At 43.2% G+C, this 21,022-nt stretch overlaps 1 protein-coding gene across 6 annotated transcripts in view; it reads left to right on the top strand.

Moving 5' to 3' along the window:
* The first annotated feature begins 4,324 nt into the window (after nucleotides 1-4,324).
* RNF130 (ring finger protein 130) overlaps nucleotides 4,325-21,022 on the top strand; it is a 465,054-nt gene continuing 448,356 nt past the window's right edge. For 4 of the 6 annotated variants that reach the window (XM_089670239.1, XM_089670240.1, XM_089670241.1 and 1 more), the window contains exon 1: nucleotides 4,326-5,194. In XM_089670239.1, coding sequence (XP_089526365.1) covers nucleotides 4,957-5,194 — 238 coding nt within the window. In that variant the 5' untranslated portion in view covers nucleotides 4,326-4,956. Of the gene's footprint in view, nucleotides 5,195-21,022 lie in introns of all 6 variants that reach the window. The other 2 variants (XM_089670242.1, XM_089670238.1) reach the window with 2 other exon arrangements.

The raw sequence follows: 21,022 nt of genomic DNA, 5'->3' as shown, positions 1-21,022 counted from the left end.
AACCAGTCTAAGGAACTGCAATGGAAAACAATGTGCATATAAAATGTACACCCACCATTGTTTAATTATTTGTCTGGCTTCATTTTTTAAAGTATATTTTGTCTACTTTTGTTAATATAAAAATATTACTATAAATATAACACATTTTCTATTCTTTAAAAAAATTCTTTAGACAGAACAGTCGGTTATAAACATGGTGATCCTGTAATATAGGTAAAATTAAATTTTTGTTTAAACACATTGTACATAATTAGGATAGGCCTTTTTGACTATTTTAACCATTCCCAGCAATGCGTGGTCCTTTCATATCAACCACTAACTAGCTAGTACTAGCTGCCAAAACTGATATGAAAGTGCTCTGCATTTGCAAGGAAGTAGAATTCTTAATTTTTAATGTAATAAATTAAAGTGTTACTAAACCCATATCAGTAAATACAGTCTTTATGTGCAGTCAAGAATGCTTGTTATACTCACTGCGGAACCTAAGGGGTTAATCCTCCGCATTGTGTAAAAAGGCTGTTTAATCCTGTCTTCTCTGTTCCTCCCCCTCTTCTACTGTCCCCCATCCATCTGCTGATAGAACAGAACCTTGGGGGCAAGCTGCACATAATTAGTTTGGTGTGTATTCCTAGAGTGTTTTTTCTTGGGAGAGAGCACATGGCCAATCAGTGCTGTCCAGAGGGTCAGGGGTTATGCAGCCTCATAGGACAGCGAGAGGAGAACAAAAACTCCTCCTGCAAGCTTTAACCAGTGCTCTGCTGGACACTGATAGAAGTCACAAGACTGCTCTAACTGCTGATGAGAAAAAAGGTATTTAGCAGTTTATATTTACTATTTGCATTTCCATGTTCTATGTATTGTGGGAGACTAGATATAGTGAATGCAGGATCCTGGGTTTAGTAAGACGTTTAATCACTAAAAATGCCATATCCTTTTTTTACAAACAACACTGTTACATTTTCTTGCTTAGTTTTATACACATGGGGTTTACACAGCCCAAGGAGCTGGAAATACTGCATCAGGGGAGAATGAAAATTCATCCTACAAGCTTTAACCAGTGCTCTGCTGGACCCTGATAGAAGTCACAAGACTGCTCTAACTGCTGATGAGAAAAGGTATTTTGCAGTTTATATTTACTAAAATAATTGCATTTCTGTGTACTGTGGGAGACCAGATATAGTTATCTTAGATTGTAAGCTCTGACGAGCAGGGACCTCTTATTCTTCTTGTACCAAAGTGTATTGTAACTGTAATGTCTGCCTTCATTTTGCAAAGCGCTGAGAAAACGGTTGGCGTTATATAAATACTGTATAATAATATAGTGACTGCAGGGGCAGGGTCCTGGGTTTAGTAACACTTTAAATGATAAGTTCACCTTTGGAACATGTTACATGTTCCCCCATTTTTAGGGTGGAATATGTTCCCATGTTCCTATAGCTGCAGCTGCGCCCGCTGCCCCCCTCCCTCTGACAGATAGTACGGGGAGAAGTTTCCCTGTACCATCTGTCAGATTTGAAAACAGCGAGACCTTGCAGGGCTCTGTCCACACAGCGGTGTCACTCATTCACAGAGTTCTGTGAATAAGTGCCTACAAATCCCAACAGTCTTACTGGCTGTGGGCTTCTAGTTTTTAATGAACTATCACAGTACTGTGGAGTGAGCGTCGTGGTAGTTCATTGAAGCTTTTCTCAGAATATCTTCTTGCTCATACACAGGGTCATGGATATGGGGGTAGCACCAGTTCTCCTGTATGGGGCCCAGGCAAGCAGGGGGCCCCATCAGATGGGGGAATTGGATGTGGGCAGAAATGGTGAATTGTGTGGCTGGGGGAGAAATTACTGAGATTCCCTGTATGGCTCTTTCTGCTGCAGCTGAAAGATGGCTTCTCCCCCCCCCCCCCCCCCACTGACTTTCAGCTGAAGCAGAGAGAGTCAGACGGGATTGGTCCCAGTATTTGCCCCTCCTACAGCACACATTACCTTCCCTGCACACAATACATTTCCCCTACTGCCTAGGCCCCCTGTGTGCCCCTACCCTCACAGTACTGTCACCTTTCCTCCTCTCCTTCCAAACGGCAACTGCATGCACACAATAGGATCAATCAGGATAGCGAGTGGGGGAAAGGTCTGGTAAATATGTCACATTTACCAGCCCTTCCTTTCCTGAATGAACACAATAAGTGATCAGTACCGATCACTCACCGTGTTCATTCATAACTGTGTTTTGTTTTTTGGTTGGGGGGGGTCACCCTTTCAGGTTGGCCGTATGGGGCCCCATGGTTTCTAACAGCAGCCCTGCTCGTACATCCCGTACGGCAAGCAGATATTCTGACAGTTCTGCAGGAGATCAGCTGATAGCTGGTGCATTGCTTTCCAGGCTCCTTTGGACAAAAATAATAAATGCACATTTTTTTACCTGCAAAAAAATGTACATTTTTTTTGTTCAAAAGGTGAACTAATGCAGGCCATAAATGGGTTGAATGCCAAACGAATTTTCTTTAGAAAATCTGAAATTTTGTGCGTTTTGTAATCCGATGGTTCCACCATTGATTTCGAAATTCGACCAACCAAACCTTCAATTTTACATGTTGCTACAGAAAAGAATTTTCATGGTCAAGAATTTTTGTTTTCTTTCCAGGTCACAGCTCATGTTTGTTTCTTTTTCAATTATATTTTTTGCATGATTCTCCCATCATTGATTAGAAATTTGTTTTTCAAAAAATTTCCAATATGCCTGATCACCTAAATTCGATGGTCGCACGAAAATTGGCCATTTCTGTGGCCCACTACTGGTGCGAAATTCGAATGAAAATTCTTAGAAAAGATTTTCGAAAGAAAATTCTTTCAGAATTCAACCCATGGCTTTATCCTTTAACCGCCTCCCGCCCACCATATAGTACAATGATGGGCGCAAGGTGGATCTCTCATTCTGGGATGACGTCATATGACGTCATCCCATTCTAACCGCGCATGCACGACTCCGGGAGAGCGCGGCGATCGATGGCTGCGCTGTGTCCCTCGGACACAACGGATCACAGATCAACGGAAAGAGCCGAAGATGTTGGCTCGGTCATGTGATCAGCTGTGTCCAATCACAGCGGATCACATGTAAATAGGGAAATGTCGGTTATCGGCATTTCTCTCCTCTCGAGCTGTCACGCTGACAGCTCGAGAGGAGAGCCGGTAATTGGCATCCCTCAGAGGGGACATCTACACTGATCATCAGGGCACTGATGATCAGTATGCCATGATGATCTGTGTATCCCCAGCAGTGGCACCTGTCAGTGTCCATCAGTGCCAGCTGTCAGTGCTCATTCATGCCACCTGCCAGAGCCCATCAGTGCCACATCAATGCCACATATCAGTGCCTACCAGTGCACATCAATACCACATAGCAGTACCCATCTGAGCTGCCTTTCAGTGTCACCCATCAGTGTCAGTCAATGCCACCTATCAGTGCTGCCAATCAGTGCCACCTATCAGTGCTGCCAATCAGTGCTGCCTGTCAGTGCCAGTCAGTGCCGCCTATCAGTGCCCGTCCGTGCTGCCTATCAGTGCCACCTAACAGTGCCAGTCAGTGCCATCTAACAGTGCCAGTCAGTGTCCGCCTATCAGTGCCAGTCAATGTCGCCTATCAGTGCCACCTATCAGTGCGCCTATCAGTGCCATATATGAGTGCTGCCTTTCAGTGCCCCTCAGTGATGCCTGTCAATGCCCATCAGTGCCACCTACCAGTGCCTCCTCATCAGTGCCCATCAGTGTCACCTATTAGTGTCCATCAGTGCAGCCTATCAGTGCCCATCACTGCAGCCTCATTAGCGCACATCAGTGAAGGAGAAAAATCACTTATTTACAAACTTTTATAACAAAAACTAAGAAAAAACTTTGTTTTTCAAAATTTTCAGTGGTTTTGGTTTGTTTAAGAAATAATAAAAAACCCAGAGGTGATTAAATACCACCAAAATAAAGCTCTATCTGTCACAAAAAATGATAAAAATCTCATATGGGTACAGTGTTGCATGACCGCACAATTGTCATTCAAAGTGTGTCAGTGCTGAAAGCTGGAAATTGGCCTGGGCAGGAAGGGGGTGTAAGTGCCCTGTAGGCTAATGGTTAAATAGATATAAACAACAACAGAAAAAAAACAGCAACATGAAACACTTTGAACTCTGCAGCCTGCACACCCCATCTGCTGCCACTGACAGGTCACACTATAACGCGCAGGCGCGAAATCCGCCGGCTGACAGGAGCGGGCGGGGCGCTAGGGGTGCCGATCACGTGAAGGGGCGTGGAGTGGGCGGACCGTCCCGTCTGCTCTGTCTAGCTCTGCCTTCTTCCTTGAGTCTGCTTGCGCCGGCGACGGCAGCAGCAGCAGTTCCGGGCTGTGTGCTGTGTATCCGCTCCGCCGCTGTGTGTTCCCCCCACCCCTCCTCCCGTCCTCGGTCTCCGGGATCACCGGACGTCTATACAGAGCCCGCTGTACAGTCCGAGCCGTGCGGGAGAGCAGAAGAAACTTCCAGCTCGGTGTTGTGTGTTCAGCTGCATTCCAAGTGCCCGGGGCAGAGAGCAGAGTCACAGTGTGTGGCAGCTGTGGGGGCATCTGGAGCGTCACCCCGGGCAACCGCAGCATCAGGACCAGGGACAGCTCCTCAGCCTCCTCCATAGACCAGAGCCGGATGGGGGGTGTGTGATCATCGCCCTGGGCTATGGTGGGGGGGTTCAGCCATCCTGGATCAGGACTACAGCTCCCATCTGCCCATGTCCTGCCCTGCTCCTACAAGTCAGTTGTTCTTCCATCCTCTGCTCCAGGACTAGCCCCAGTCCCTGCTCTATGATGTAACATTGAACAGGCTCTGGATCTTCACTGACAAGGGATCTAGGTTATACATTGTTGCACTATTTCGTACCAAAGGATTGTTTTTTTTGTATTGGCCGACTTTCAAATAACCACAAAGAAATGATTGGGGGACGGTGGCTGCGCTGTCTGAACTGTTTGCCTTTGCTGGTCCTATTGCCTTGCTCTGTGGTCCGGGGCGGCTCGGAGACCACCAGTGTGGATTATTTCAATGCCATTGTGAATGTGACGGCGCAGGAGCCGGGCAACAAAGCCGCGCTGGATGGTGGCCGCTACGGGCTGGACTCCCCCGTCACTGAAGCCAAAGGGATCATTGTGACACCGGTCAACCTCCAAGGAGGTATTTGTCTTGTGATGTTGATTTTGGAGCATTGTCTGCTTTTGGCTGGAGAGTTGCGCTGCTAACTAAAGTGCGTGTGCTGCCAAAACTTTTTTTTTTTTGTTTAGTTATGTGTAGGGAAAGGTTAAACCCATTTTTTGCTGTGTTTTGGAGATATCCTTAAAAGTGGTTCTAAAGGCTCAATGTTTTTTTACCTTCATGCATTTTATGCAGCATCCCCCTGAGCCCCCCTAATACTCACATAAGCCCCCTCTCAATCCAGCGATGTGCACTGGAGTCTTGGCTATCCCTGGACTCCCTCTTCTCATTGGCTGAGACAGAAGCAGGAGCCATTGGCTCCCACTGCTGTCAATCACTGCAAGAGAGCCAATGAGAAGAGAGAGGTGGCGGGGCTGAGTCGTGGCTCTGTGTGTGAATGGACACATGGAGCAGCAGGTGCCCCCATAGCAAGCTGCTTGCTGTGGGGGGCACCAGACAGGAGAGCCTGCGGGGGACCTGAGAAAAGAGAGATCCGGGCTGCTGTGTGCAAAACCACTACACAGAGCAGATAAGTATAGACGTGTTTTGGTATTTCTTCTTTAAAAAAACACAAAAAGAAAACTTTAGAACCACTTTAACTTCCTGTCCAGGGGATGCAACAGGAAGTTCTTATAAAGCTTCTAAGGCTAGATTCACATATATGCTGATGCAGGAACGTCTGTAATTTGCACTCGTTCCCGCACCCATAGGCAGAATGCGCTGCTTTTTAGCAGATGCGTGGGGATGCCATTGTTTCTTAAGTTTCCCTACACATCTGAAAATGGGAAATTGCATGGTGCAAAAGCGAAATGCATTTCCATGCGGCTGTGATTTGAAAAAGGTGCAGGGACCTTTTTCCTGTGTTTCCCGCAGGTTCAACAGCCCTTGGAAAGGAATAGGCTGCTGTGCCCATGCAAACACAAACCCCATTGAAATCAATGAAAACACTTAAAAAACGCACCCGTGTTGAATTTTTGGTGCGGTTTTTGAGTCGCATGTCCTGTAAAAAGCGCACCACAAACGAGGTAAAACCGCTGGCCAGCATGAAAGTAGCCTAAGGATTTGACCACACAGAGTGGGGTCTGCTCTGATCAACAAGGGATCCATGAGCAGATCCCCTGCCAAATCAGAGATGGACAGGGCAGATGTCAGGTTTTTTTTTGTTTTTTTACTTTAAGGGCTAGTTCACACCAGAATGTGGTTCCGGAAACCTGCGTTTCCCGCACTGTTTTCAAAATGCACTGTAGTTGTGATCTGCAGCGGGTGCCAATGTTCACTCAATGACACCCCATACGTAGCTCTCAAATGCAGTACAGCATTACCATGTGATCTAGTTGCTGTGCGTTTTATGAAGTAGAGCATGCACAACTTTTGATGCGGTCCAGCGCAATCTTAACCTATTCAAATTCAGGCCATCTCCAATCTGTCACATTCAGAGCCGGAAAAGCAGAAAATATTTTTTTTCTCTGGCCCTGAATGGATTGTTTACGTCCGCCTGTCCATAAAGTTGCATGAACCTTCTGGTCAGGTCTGCCTGAAAAACTGACATGTAGACCTGATCAAAAAGTCGCTGTAAAAGGGCGGCTTGTTTACACCAGCACAGAGAAGCACGTGCGTATTGGATATACGTTTATGTAGGGGCGGTGCTTTATATTGTTACAGTGTATCACACTGCTTACTTTGTTTCTTCATTTTTTTTTTTTTTTTACTCTCACACAATGATTCCCTATCCAACTACGCACCACGGTGTATTGCAACCTGTTGCACTGCATAAAAACGCATGCAGAGTGCACATGTATGATGTGAGCAGGGCATATACATAGAAAACAATTGATCTGTACAGATGAATGCAGCTTAATGGACAGACTGTAAATGAGCCTTTAGACAGTGTCCCCATTGGAAGATTTTCACTCACCTCTTGTTCTGGTGACAACTGTAACAGTTTTGATTTTCTGTAGCTTTTCCCAGCTCATCCTTGCCTATTCCATCCCAAACTAAAAAAGGTTTTGGCTATACATACACTAAAATTATAGATACATTATATTGGTATATGCTTTGTGTATGGATGTGTAATAATAATAATCCTCATCAAATTATTAATATAATAATAGTATTAATAATCTTTCTATCTATACACACACTGATAAAGAGTATCTGTGATTTTACTGCATCGCACTTTGTATTTCTTTATTTACTTTTGTATGGATGGTACAAGATACTTTACAGACACCCAATTGAGAATGGGGTCAGTTAAGATTCCATGACACTAGAAAAATTAATGTCAGCAATTTCATTAAATTCTGCGCAAGCTCTTAGTGCTGTGTGAGACAGTAGCCACACTCAGCCATTGCACATGTAAGCCGTAAGTCTGGTTACATACAATTGCCAAAAAAGAAAAAAATTAAGTGTCCACAAAGGTCAGATATTGCATTGTTAATGAAATTGAATATATATATATATATATATATATATATATATATATATAATAAAATAATTTTTTTTTTTTTTTTTTTAAACAATGTGATCTGACTTTTTTCTGTTTTTTCTTTCTTTTTTGCGTAGACCAGATTTACTGCTTTCATATACTGTACATTGAACAGTTGTTGAGTGCTGCTACTATCTTATTCAGCTTTACGTTGATCTTGCACACAATAGAATCAAAGATCGTTGACATCATTTTTTATTTATTTATTTATTTTTTTAGCGTGCTGGGATTGGTAACTGGCTCTGTTCTCCATTGGCTGTCTGTGACATACATTATTTAACTGACACAAGTGGGGCTGAAATAGTTCACAAAGAAATGGTTCATGTTTGGTGCATGAACCCTAGATTTAAGGGGTGAAGGGAGGGGGAACGATCTCGCTGCTGAACAATTATTTTATTTTAAATAACCTTTGCATCAACTTTATGCTGGTATCACTTAAGCGCACGTGTTACTGGAACATTAGTAGACACCCCAGGCGCCAAGCTTTTCTTGGGGAAACAATAGCGACCGTCTGGGGGAGGAAAAAAAAAAAGATGACTATAAAAGTGACTATTTTATCAACGGTTGGATGGGGGTGTACGCTTTTACACAGACATAATGAAATTGGCTGAGTTAAGCAGCAGTTATGCGTCTCTAGATATGGAATACAAGCCTTTCCGACTGCATTGCCCCCATTATGTCTGGCAGACAGAGCTGTCTAGTCTTGAAAGAGTGTAATTAAGGCTGACTCGAAATATCAGACTTTTTGATAAATATTGCCACAAGCAATGATGTACATGAACCCATAGCAACTAATAGGATTTCACCAGGCACCAGACCTGAGCTGTCAAAGATGATTCTGTGGGTCACTGCCCTGTACTTATTGCTCTTTGCTTCATTGTATAATGTCCTTTATTAATGGTCTTGTACAGTATGCTAAAATCAACTACATTCATAAAAAACAAAAAACAATATGTAGTGAAGATCAGCTCACTAATTCCTGGAGCTTGGCGAAGGTTCAGAGCAATGATGTCATTGTACACAGGATCCTTCTGGCCATCTCGAAGAAGGCATGGATCTCTGTACAATGTGTGCCATCGGATACAAAGTTACCAGTCAGGATTTGTCTTCGTATTTAGTGACTATGCTGAAGACAGTGCCGGCCACCAGAGACTTATTTCACATTCATGTTTAACTTGTTTAAATGAGATAATAAGCTTGCTTTACTGCAATTGAAGATTTTATGCTTCTCAGTAGTATTTCTAGTGTACTGTATAATGTTCGCCCTGATTTACGTTTTCTATATTCATTGGAACATTTTATCACTGTACTTGCATTTTTCTGCCTTGGGACCATTCAGGGCCCTTGGTACATATTCTGTTCAGCTACTTGTACAGCATGGGGACCATACACAGTTTGGATAAATAGAGCTAAAAAGTACTTATGCGCGTCTGAAGCAGATGGTGTCACACACACATGAAATTTCCGATTATGTTTAAAGATTTCTGTGACCACTCAAGGATTGTACTTTTTGATACAAAATTGTCTCATCACACTTGTTCCTGGACAAGGCCTGAAGTAAGAGGGTTCTGTAACAACTGCCAGAAGGTAGACTGGTATGAGCATAAATAATGTCACCAGTGCACTATGGATATGTAATCAATAGTCCGAGTGTTTACTTAAAGAAATCGCATCACAATACGTGCAAAGCTTAAAGTCCACACAGGACCTCTTTGTCATCCCGGATTAAGTGGTTCTGCGTGGCCTCAAAATGTTGCACCTGTACTTATTGTGATTTTTTTAAATAAACAATTGGACTGTTGATCATGGATCTATGGTATATTGGCAACATCCATATCACATTGGCATAAGTATTCAGACCCTTTGCAACAACACTTGTAATTTAGCTTAGGTGCCTCCTGTTTCTCTTGATCGTTTGAGATGTATTTACACCTTGATTGGAGTCCACCTGTAGTCAATTACATTGATTGGACATAATTTGAGAAGGCACACACCTCTCTATAATAGGCCTCACAACTGACAATGCATACTGTATCAGAGCAAAAGCCATGAGGTCAAAGGCCTGCAGAGCTCAGAGACAGGATTATTGCAAGGCATAGATCTGGGGATGGCTAGAAAAAAAATTACTGCTGCATTTAAGGTTCCCAAGAGCACAGTGGCCTCCTATATTACTTCTGACTTTCTGTGTACAAGAAGAATGATGTTGGTGATGGTTGAAATGAATGGGACAGACTGGAACGCTGAAGCTAAATCTACATGAAATACTAAGGGTTCAAGTACACCAGGTGTTTGGAAATCTCTTCCGAATGATGGAAACTGACTGCTGGAAAACGTAGGCTAAAAAAAGTCAGTTTAGCCGCATTTGCATACCGCTTTTATGCACGTTTGTGTTTAGAAGCGTTTTTAAAAGATAACCTCAGGAGACCTTCCCAAATGCCCACAATGCACTGAAAAATAGTAAAAAATTATTTCAGACATTTTGAGAGAAATAGAGAGAGCAGAAGCAGAGAGAGCAGTATGTGTTGAGATGACCTGTCTTTTCTGGTTGTATTCACTATGGATCCCATCATGAGCATCATGTGGCACGTTCTACTATTTTTTTCCTTCAGACGAAACCTGGAACTGACTGGTGTACCGGGTCCATTTGAATACATGGAAAATGCTTTCCATGCATTTCTGATGATGAAAAAAGGCTCTGGGCAGCATCTGGACATGGAACAGTTAAAAAAACGCTTATAAACGTGGTTAACCACGTTTACAAGCGTTTGGTGTTTGAAACACAAGTAAAATCTACTCCTGAACGCAAGTTTGGTGCTTTCAAAAAAACTGCTGTAAACTCAACTGCCTGTAAACGACTGTGTGTACATGGACACATAGGAAAACATTAGGGAGAGTTCAGGGGCTGCTGAAAAAAACGCTGAACAGCCCCTGAACGTCAGTTTAGGAGCTGAAGTGTACATGAGCCCTAAGTCCTAAAAAAGTAGGTTCAGTTTGTATGCTGCCTTTTACATTATAGTGTTTACGACTTTTACGACTGTCCAAATTGTGTGCGGTGGCAAAAGGGTGGGCTTTAACAACCACACATGTGCATCACTGAGTGGCCAAGGTTTATGTGCCGAGAGCTCCCTTACTGGATTCTCCCAGCACAAAGACTGATCTGCCAAAGACCGCTCTCGGTCCAGACTAAGGATCGGTAGCCAGGGGGATCAGGGCTTCCAATTCTGTTCAAATCACATGCGATTCTTTGCAGTGCGATTTGAGCCCATTCATTTTGTATGGCTCCATTCGCACTGCACCCGCACAAAAAAGGTGCATGCACCTTTTTTTGACGCACTGGAATTGAAACGTATGGGTATTCACACCCACGCAATCTGATTCAGCCAATTGCACTACAATTTGAAAACTGTTTTGAGGGTGTCGTTAACTTCATATTGACACCCACAGCGGTTTGCATGAACGGAGTGCGACTGTGATGTGAACCTAGACTAAAGTAGGGTTGCCACCTCATCCCTTTAAACCCGAACGCATGTTAAATACACAGGTTCTGTGGCTGATTAAGGTGGTAATTAAACTCACTTGCCCCTGGTTCACATATATGTGGCCGTGCGGGCCGCGTTTTGTGCTGGCATTCATTTGAATGGACTCCTGTGCTCCGTGACACGCAGGGAAGAAGTCCCTGCACTTCTTCTGAAAACACAGCCCACACGGGAACCTCTGTTCTCAGTATAGCTGAGTTTTTCAGGACAGGTGGCGTGCCATTAGAAGTAATGGCACCCGCCCGCGGGTCCGCATTGCTCTGTGCGGGTGATGCAGCTGCACAAATTTTTGTGGGGATCCGCAGCCGCACCACCCGCACAGATGTAAATGTAGCCTTAGTGGCTTGTCAACCTGTGTAATTAATGTGTTCGGATTTAAAGGGATGAGGTGGCAACCCTAGGCTAAAGGGATACCGGGGTGAGCAGGAGGGTTTAAGGTTCATTTTAAGGGTTAAGCTAGGGTAGGGGTTAAGTTTCAGGCTTCAGTTAAAGGTGAACTCTAGGCAAATATAAACAGCAGAAATGAATGAAGCTCTGTATTTATTACTTCAGAATTTGTGTGTGTTTTAATGCAAGCTTCGCAAGATTCTGAATTTGATTTGGTATCCTCCACTTGAAGATCCTGTACAACAGAGCTCAGACTGGGGGAGAGGGAAGCAGCACAAAGTGCCAGTTGTGTTGCAGTGCTCCTGTTCTAACAAGGAGCATGCTGGTAGGAGGAGAGAGTATTGTGACAGGGAGATGGTGTTCATTGGGACAAACCCTGAAACTGTTACTGATCTACAGCAGAGAAAACTCAGATTTCTGCTCTTGCCAGCTCAGCAGAGTTCTGTAAATCCCAGAACTGGATGGATAGAATCGCAAATCTTTTGACAGCTAAAATGGCTCCCTTTATTGCCATCTCATCTGTGTATCTAATGGTTTGTCTGAATTTGAGATCTAAGCGAAAGGGGGTAAGTTTATAATTGAATTGTGAATACCTAGTCTTTGCTACCATGTGACAGCACTTGGTGATTGGCTGCTTGGCCACCAAATGCTCCACTATGGAGGACTTCAAGTTTCCTTAACCACTTTACCGCGGCCCTGTAGCAGAAATACTGCTACAGGGCGGCAGGGGTGCACGAAATCACTTGTGTGTAAATATACGTGATTTAGCATTTCTCGGAAGGGGGTGCGCGCCATACCCGTGCCGCCATTCGCAGCCTTGGCTGTCAGTCACTGGGTCCCAGCCGGTGATTGCTCATCGGCACCTGGTGATCACCGAGTAATACCGGCGGGGGGAGAGAACTGTATGTAAATACAGTTCTCTCCCCTGTCAGCTCCAGCACACTGCTTTGTATGGTTCTGCATAGCAGAGCCATAGAAAGCAGTGTGCTTACAGTGGAAACACAGACACAGCCCAGTAATAAAATGCACACAGTTAACCCTTTGATTGCCCCAGATATTAACCCCTTCCTGTCCAGTGCCATTAGTACAGTGTCAGTGCTTTTTGTTTGCACTGATCTCTGTAGTGGTGTCACTGGGGATGTCGGTGACACCAAGTCAGCTCCCCCCCAGTGTCAGAATGCCCACCGCAGTCCCGCTATAAGTTGCTGATCGCCGGCATTACTAGTAAAAAAAATAAATTAAAAAATTCCAGTATATATACTGCCATTTGTAAATGCTATAACTTTCATGTAAACCAATTAATTTACACGTATTGGGATTTTTTTTCTTAGCAAAGACATGTAGCAGAAATACATTTTGCCCTAAATTTATGACAAAATTTGATTATTTAAATATTTTTTATTGGACATATTTAATAGCAAAAAGTCAAAAATATTGTTTTTTTTTTTTCTCGAAATTGTCTTATTTATTTATTTCAGGTACTTATATAGCGCCGTCAATTTACGCAGCGCTTCACATATATATATTGTACATTCACATCAGTCCCTAACCCTCAAGGGGTGTACAATCTAAGGTCCCTAACTTACATTCATACATACACATACTAGGGCCAATTTGGACAGGATCCAATTAACCTACCAGCATGTCTTTGGAGTGTGGGAGGAAACCGGAGTACCCGGAGGAAACCCACGCAGGCACAGGGAGAACATGCAAACTCCAAGCAGGTGGTGCCGTGCCTGGGATTCGAACCGACGACCCTAGTACTGCCAGGCGGAAGTGATAACTATTTAGCCACTGTGCTGCCCTATTTGTCTTTTTTTTTTTTTTTTTAATAGCGCAAAAAATAAAGAATGCACAAGTGATCAAATACCACCGAAAGAAAGCTTTATTTGTGGGGAAAAAAGGATGTAAATTTAATTTGGGTGCAGCATTACATGACCACACAATTGTCAGTTAAAGTAACGCAGCGCCGTAATGCAAAATATGGCCTGGTCAGGAAGGGGGGTAAATCCTCTGGAGGGTAAGTGGTTAATACCTGACAGTGCTCAGGATTTCTCAAGCAGATCAGCAGCTGATCGGAGTGATAAGTGAAGGTAGGTATATGCTGCGTGCCCTCCATAGAGTAACATGAACCTGTTACCACGGGAAGATGCAAGTACATGTTAAATATTATTTCTGCTTTCTGTATATTCTGTATGCCATTGTACAACCCTTGACTGTGTGATTCTACATGGATTGGCTGTATAAATTGGATGTATAGTACAGCCTGTTTTGGCATTGTATGATTTGTATCTTTTTCTCACCTGGTAAGGACGTGTTGTGTCCTTGGCTCACATGCTTTCTCTGTGCTTTTCTCTCTGGCTCATACGTTGTTGTTCTAACACAATCCCTATACGGAATGCCTTCTCCATCTTGTTTACATTCTTTCCATATTCCCGGTGGACATAGGTTCCCAGTGCAACCTTCTCTTTCTGGTTTCATGAAACCACGAGTCTTGTGTCATTGATTTCTGCAGCAAGTTTTTCGTATGAAGTATTCACCTCTTTTCAGCTTCTTACCAATAATCGAATGACACAAACAGTTACATTTCAGTATTATTTGGTATTTTGTACCCCAGAATCAACTGATCTAATATATGATATTATTTGAACAAAATGGGGAAAAGTCATCTACTCCTTATCTTTTCCTTACACAGAAGCTTTCTTTTGAGTTCTTTTAGGCTCCATGTACACGGGACGTTTGGGAAAACACTTCTGGATGATGGAAACTGACTGCTGGAAAACGTAGGTTAAAAAACGTCTGTTTAGCCGCGTTTGCATATCGCGTTTATGCACGTTTGTGTTTAGAAGCGTTTTTTAAAGATAACCTCAGGAGACCTTCCAAAATGCCCAGAATGCACTGAAAAATAGTAAAAAATGAACTATTTCAGACATTTTGAGAGAAATAGAGCAGAAGCAGAGAGAGCAGTATTTGTTGAGATTAGCTGTCTTTTTTTTTTTTTTTTTCTTTTTGTGGTGTGTGGATGTGTTCCAGCTCATTTCTGTGCAGAAATTATTCCAGCAGTGTCTAACATATTTTCTTTTATGCAACACCTCAAAGTATGGTGTAACGGGTCCATTTGAGTACCGGTAAAACGCTTTGCATGCATTTTTCACGATGAAAAAAGGCTCTGGACAGCATCTGGAAATGGAAGAGTTAAAAAGAATTTTCAAACGCTTATAAACGCGGTTAGCTGTGTTTACAAGCATTTGCCGTTTGAAACGCTGATAAAATCTACTCCTGAACACAAGTTTGGTGCGTTCAATAAACTCAACTGCCTGTAAATGACTGTAAACGACATAGTGTACATGGACACATAGGAAAACATTAGGGAGAGTTCAGGGGCTGCTGAAAAAAAACACAGAAAAAGCTCCTAAACGTGAGTTTATCAGCTGCAGTGTACATGGAGCCTTAGGGAGGAATATCACCCAAATGATGGAAATAAAGGCACTGTTACCAATGTTAAAAAAATTAAATGGTGAAAGTCCGCTTGAGGCTCCGTTCACACTAGCCCGACTCCAAAGTCCGCTCGACTTTCACTGCAACTTTGGAGTCTGACTTTGAAGTCATATCAAAGTAGTGCAGGAACCTTTTCTAACGTCAGGCCGACTTGTTTTATTTATTACAGGTACTTATATAGCGCCGTCAACTTACCCCCTGCGCTTTACATATATATATATATATATATATATATATATATATATATATAGTACATTCACATCAGTCCCTGACCCTCAAGGGGCATACAATCTAAGGTCCCTAACTCACATTCATGCATACACATACTGGAGCCAGTTTAGACAGGATCGAATTAACCTACCAGCATGTCTTTGGAGTGTGGGAGGAAACTGGAATACCTGGAGGAAACCCACGCAGGTACAGGGAGAACATGCAAACTCCAGGCAGGTGGTGTCGTGGTTGGGATTTGATCCAACGACCCTAGTACTGCTAGGTGGAAGTGCTAACCATTTATCCACTGTGCTGACTTGTGAAGTATCAGTTAAAACTCTCACAGTGAAACATTGAATTTCATGTGTCATCCAACTTGGGGGGTCTCACAAGTCGGATCTTATGTCGCAGCAGTGTGAACCGAGCCTTAGGGTTTCTTTCACATTGTTGGCAGTGCTTGCTGCCCTCTGAAAAGAAATTGGCTATGGGTAGCTTTTCAGAGAGCAGTAAAACAGTTGAAAGGCTGCTTTTGTGTTCCCCTCAATCATAAGAGGAATTGTGTAGTATTAGAAATAAATAAATAAATCCTACTGCAACCATGAACTGAGCGTTTTTGCTCTTGGGTGTGGTTTTACTCCCATTGAACTCAATGGGCAAGCTTGACAGGCGGTGCCGCATGTCAAATTCTGCAACCTGAGTTAACAATGTGTACAGCCCTCTCAGGTTGTAATGTTAGCATTTGGGTGAGCAGCTAGGGGGCAGTAAAACCAGGGCTCATCTGCCAGGTCTTGCCACGTGTGTGAAATTGCCCTAATATGTTAGCTGTATTCTTTTGAATGAATGCAAACTGTTATTCAGGACTAATTTTGGTTTTGTTGGAGGCTAGCTGGTAAGAGTACTTAGAAATTTTCTGTTTGTAATTAAAATGGACCTATATAATTCTTTGCCAAACGTTTGGGTATACACAGTCCTCCATCAGCTCTTCCTGGGATATTAAAGGGTTACTAAACCCACAACCGTAAAATCAGTCTGTATATGCAGTAAAGTATGCTTGTTATACTCGCTGTGGAACCTAAGGTGTTAATCCCCCACATTGTGTAAAAAGGATGTTTGATCCTGTCTTCTCCTACTGTCCCCAATCCATCTGATGATAGTACAGAGCCCTAGGAGGCACTCTGCACATGTTCAGTTTGGTGTTTATTGGTAGTGTTTTTGTTTTTTTTTTCTTGTTTGTTTTTGGGAGGGTGCATGTGATTAGCACAGGACCAGTCGGCACCTTCCAGAGAGAGGGTCAGGGGTTATGCAGCCTAATAGGACCGTGAGAGAAGAATGAAAAATCCTCCTACTAGATTAGCCAGCCGGACACTGCTAGAAGTCACAAGACTGCCGTATACTGCTGATAAGAAAAGGTATTTAGCAGTTTATATTTACTACAATAATTGGATTTTCATGTTTTGTGTGTGTACTGTGGGGGGCCAGATATAGTGAATACAGGGTCCTGGGTTTAGTAACAATTTAAAGTGTATGTCCAGCCAAAATGATTTTTTTTAAGAATATATTTTTTAAATAGAGTGGAGAAGGGTTGGAACTGCTCCCTCCACAAGAGTGTTCTGCTCTTTACGGTCACAGCAATTCAATGTTTTCAGTGAAATCAAAGTTTGTCGAACTGGGTGATGCCAACGGGGCCAATCTTAGCTCCCCCAGAATCAGCTGAAATTTGAGATATGTATGGCCAGCTTAAAGTGGCTCTAACGTCTAGGTGTTTTTTTTTTACACCTTAATGCATTCCATTGCTTGTTCCCCTGCCCCCTCCCTAAATATTTACCCAATACCACTCGATCTAGTGCTGTCACTGTTGGCAGCCCCGTTCTCCTCTCTGCCTTGATTCATAGGCTACACTGAGATAAGTAGGATCCATAGGCTCCTGCTACTGTCAGCCAAATCCTGTGAAAAGGGAGCAGGGGCGTGACCGAGCCGCATTGCGTGTATCTTTGGACACCCACAGCCAGGGGCGGACTGACAACTCATGGAGCCCCTGCGAAATAGGGGATCATGGGGCCCCTGTGTTCTTGCCCAAACTCAAAAAAACCTATAAAAAAGGCACCAGGGGCATCTCATGGGGCCCCCTACTGACCCCGGGCCCTCGGGCAGTGCCCGAGTTTCCAAATGGTTAGTCCGCCCCTGCCCACAGCCCAGTTCTGGAGCTCAAAAGCACATGGTGTGTTTTTGGAGGCTTTCAAAGGAGAAAATGAGTAGAGAGCCCCAGAAGGGAACCACCACAAAATGAGGTAAGGGACCGCTCTGTGCAATGTCGTTGGATGAAGCAGGTAAGTATATCATGTCTTTTAAAAATACTTTGAGTTTAATCACACTTTAAGGACCTTTGCCAAAAAGGTTGTGTGTGCACCAAAACTGCTTCTCTCCCTTTACAAGCCTATGGCTAGGTTCACAGTACCCAGTGCTCTGAAAATGATCCATGGTGGCAGCCTCTGTCAAGTGTTCAGGAAGCAATCCTGATGTCTTTTGAATGCCTATTTTTTTTTTTTTTTTGTGTGTTTTGGCTGAATGACAGTTTATAACGAGTCTAATGTACCGCAACTGCAAGCTGAATTTAACAGGTGGTGCTGCCTATCAACACGGCACGTTGTGTTCAATTTTCCACATCTGTGACTCAAAGCATCAAAGCTACATCATGTGAATAGTGGCTCAGCCACATGTTTTGACTGTCCCCCGGCTGCCCGTGTAAAAGAGATCTAGGGCAAGGTTCACATATGTGCAGCTCTATGAGCTGCGGTTTTTGCACGGGTACAGCAGCCCTTTCATTTGAATGGGCTACTGTGCCTCCTGAAACACTGGAAAAAGGTCCCTTCAGCATTTTAAAAACTGTAGCCCACACAGGAACCACAAGTGCTGTGCTGTTCCAGTGCTTGTGGCATGCCATTAGAATTAATGGCACCCGCACACAGCGCCTGTATTTTTCTGTGCGGGTGGTTGCGGCTGCAGAAACTGCTGCATTACTACCGTGGTAATCACCCGCACAGATGTGAACCTAGCCTAAGGGAATACAAAGGTAGCTTGAGTGCTGATTCACACATGTGCTGTGCGGATTGAAGCTCGGGTTTCACAGCTAATTGATACAGTAGTTGTTCAGCGGTTCAGGTCAGATTTAGACCAGGTTCAGGTCAGGATTTTATCCTGTTCACAACTGATGACGTGCAATTTAGAAACAGTTCTCATAGAAGTCAATAGCCTGTAATCCACACCTGAACCAATGCACTGCTCAGAAATCGGACGAGACTCTTTTCCAATCTGCACTGAATCCACATTGCCAGTGCACTGGACATATGTGAACAGGCACCATAGGAAGCAATGTCTTCACATGTCATGTGGATTTGATGAGGTTCAAATCGCATTCAATCTGCATATATGTGAACCAGCACCTGATGAATTCTGATTGATCTCAGAAGTGTGTCAAACCAATAACAAAAACACAGTAATAGGCACAGCCCCAGGTATGTCAGGTTTATATCATGTTCAGGACAGGATTAGCTCTCAGGATTATCCTTTTATTTATTTATTTCAGGTACTTATATATCGCCGTCAATTTACGCAGCGCTTTACATATATATTGTACATTCACATCAGTCCCTAACCCTCAAGGGGTGTACAATCTAAGGTCCCTAACTTCCATTCATACATACATGGGCCAATTTAGACAGGATACAATTAACCAACCAGCATGTCTTTTCACACACATGCAGTTTAAAAATGGCTCCCATAGAAGTCAATAGTCAGTAATTCGCACCTGAACCGGATCCCACTGCTCAGAAATCGTACAGGACTCTTTTTCAAACCGTACTGAATCTGCACCACGAGTGCACTGGACATATGTGAACAGGTACCATAGGAAGCAATGTTTTTTTCACATTTCATGTGGATTGATGCGGTTTAAACCGCATTCAATCTGCATATATGAGAACCAGCACTTAATGATATCTGAATGATCTCAGAAGTGTGTCAAACCGATAAGAAAAACACAGTAATCGACACAGCCCCAAGTCCTGTTGACATGTGAATCTCCAGAATACAACCCTCCTGCATGCTTTATATTTATAGCTGAGTGTGGGCTCCTTGGGTAGTTTTCTGGGTCATATAGCACTATTGACTGGCTGCATGAAAATTTTATTTACAAGGTGACTCGGGTGGCTGCCGTCTAAGTCTAGACAAGCGGTGCCAGTCTCTTGGCCTTATACACGTTGGAAGTATAGCAGAAAAATGGTGTACATCAGCTGCTTTGCCTGCACTCTACAGGGATAAGATGTCAGCTTGCAGACAGAATTTATTATGGTAATAAAATAGTATGTGCTAGTTTGAAAGGAGTATAATTTTTATGAAGCTCAAATTCCAAGATGACTCTTCCATGACATGGCGAAATCATGAGACTAGTTGTTATTCCCGTTATGCTATATTATGGATTGACTGTTCTCACAGAAAATATCCACGGCGGCTTTAATAATTGCGCTGCCTTTACACTTTGGCATGTGTGCTTTGTAACCAGGCATAGCTATATTAGCTCAAGGTAGGAGTCTAGAAATTCTTTGCTTTTCACAGTATGTATTCTGGGTTGGGTGTAAAGCTATGCCTTGACATGTGAAGCTTGCCAGCCCACTGTATGTGGATTTCTCTTAGGCCCCATGTAAACGGGACATTTCTGAACGATGGAAACCGACTGCTGGAAAACTTAGGTTAAAAAACGTCTGTTTAGCCACGTTTGCATAATACGTTTTTGTGCGTTTATAAGCGATTTTTAAAGATAAGCACAGGAGAACCTCCCAAATACCCAGAATGCACTGAAAAGTGGAAAATATTTAATTATTTCAGACTGTTTCAGAGAAATACACACAGTAGAAGCAGAGACAGAAGTATGTGTTGAGATAATTTAGGTGTGAGTTGCTCATTAACATTTCTTTTGTTTCCAAGGTTAGGAAGGTGTCTGCTGGAGTGAGTCATTAAGGCCACCAAGCAGGGGGTCTTCATGAGGAATTTGAGGTGTGAATGGTCATTTAACATATCTTTTGTTTCCAAGGATGGGAGAGGTCTGAGGTGTGAATTGGTCATTTCAATGTGTGACAAGCTTGGTAGGAACATCCTGTGTTCAGTGTTTTGTCCATTTGAGTACCTTGAAAACTCTTTGCATGCATTTTTCATGATGAAAAAAGGCTCTGGACAGCATTGGGAACTGGAAGAGTTAAAAAAAATGTTTCAAATGCAAACGCATATAAACGTGATTTGCCGCGTTTAGAAGTGTCTTGCATTTGAAACGCTGATAAAATCAATGTCTGGCGCAAGTTTGTTGCATTCAAAAAAATGACTGTAAACTCAAATGCCTGTAAACGAAGATATGTACATGGACACATAGGAAAACATTAGGGTGAGTTCAGGGGCTGCTGAAAAAAACGCTGAACAGCTCCTAAACATGTGTTTATCAGCTGCAGTGTACACCTAATGCTAATTTTGCTATAATTTTTATGAGAGCTTCATAAACCACAGCCAGCCACTCAAACTAGGAGATGTCCCTAAAGGACATACAGTTCAAAATGGACACTTGCATTAAGAGATGTTTGCAAACTGCAATTGCTCACTCTTTTTTTTTTTATCCAAATGCCTTTGCTGCCTGGTTGTCTTAGGTAGCCC

Source organism: Staurois parvus, unplaced genomic scaffold, assembly GCF_062004578.1.
Source record: "Staurois parvus isolate SC_StPar_1 unplaced genomic scaffold, SC_StPar_1.0 ptg000088l, whole genome shotgun sequence".
NCBI classification, from domain to species: Eukaryota; Metazoa; Chordata; class Amphibia; order Anura; family Ranidae; genus Staurois; species Staurois parvus.
The sequence above is the reverse complement of the archived record's forward strand: the minus strand, read 5'-3'. Positions and strand labels throughout refer to the sequence as shown.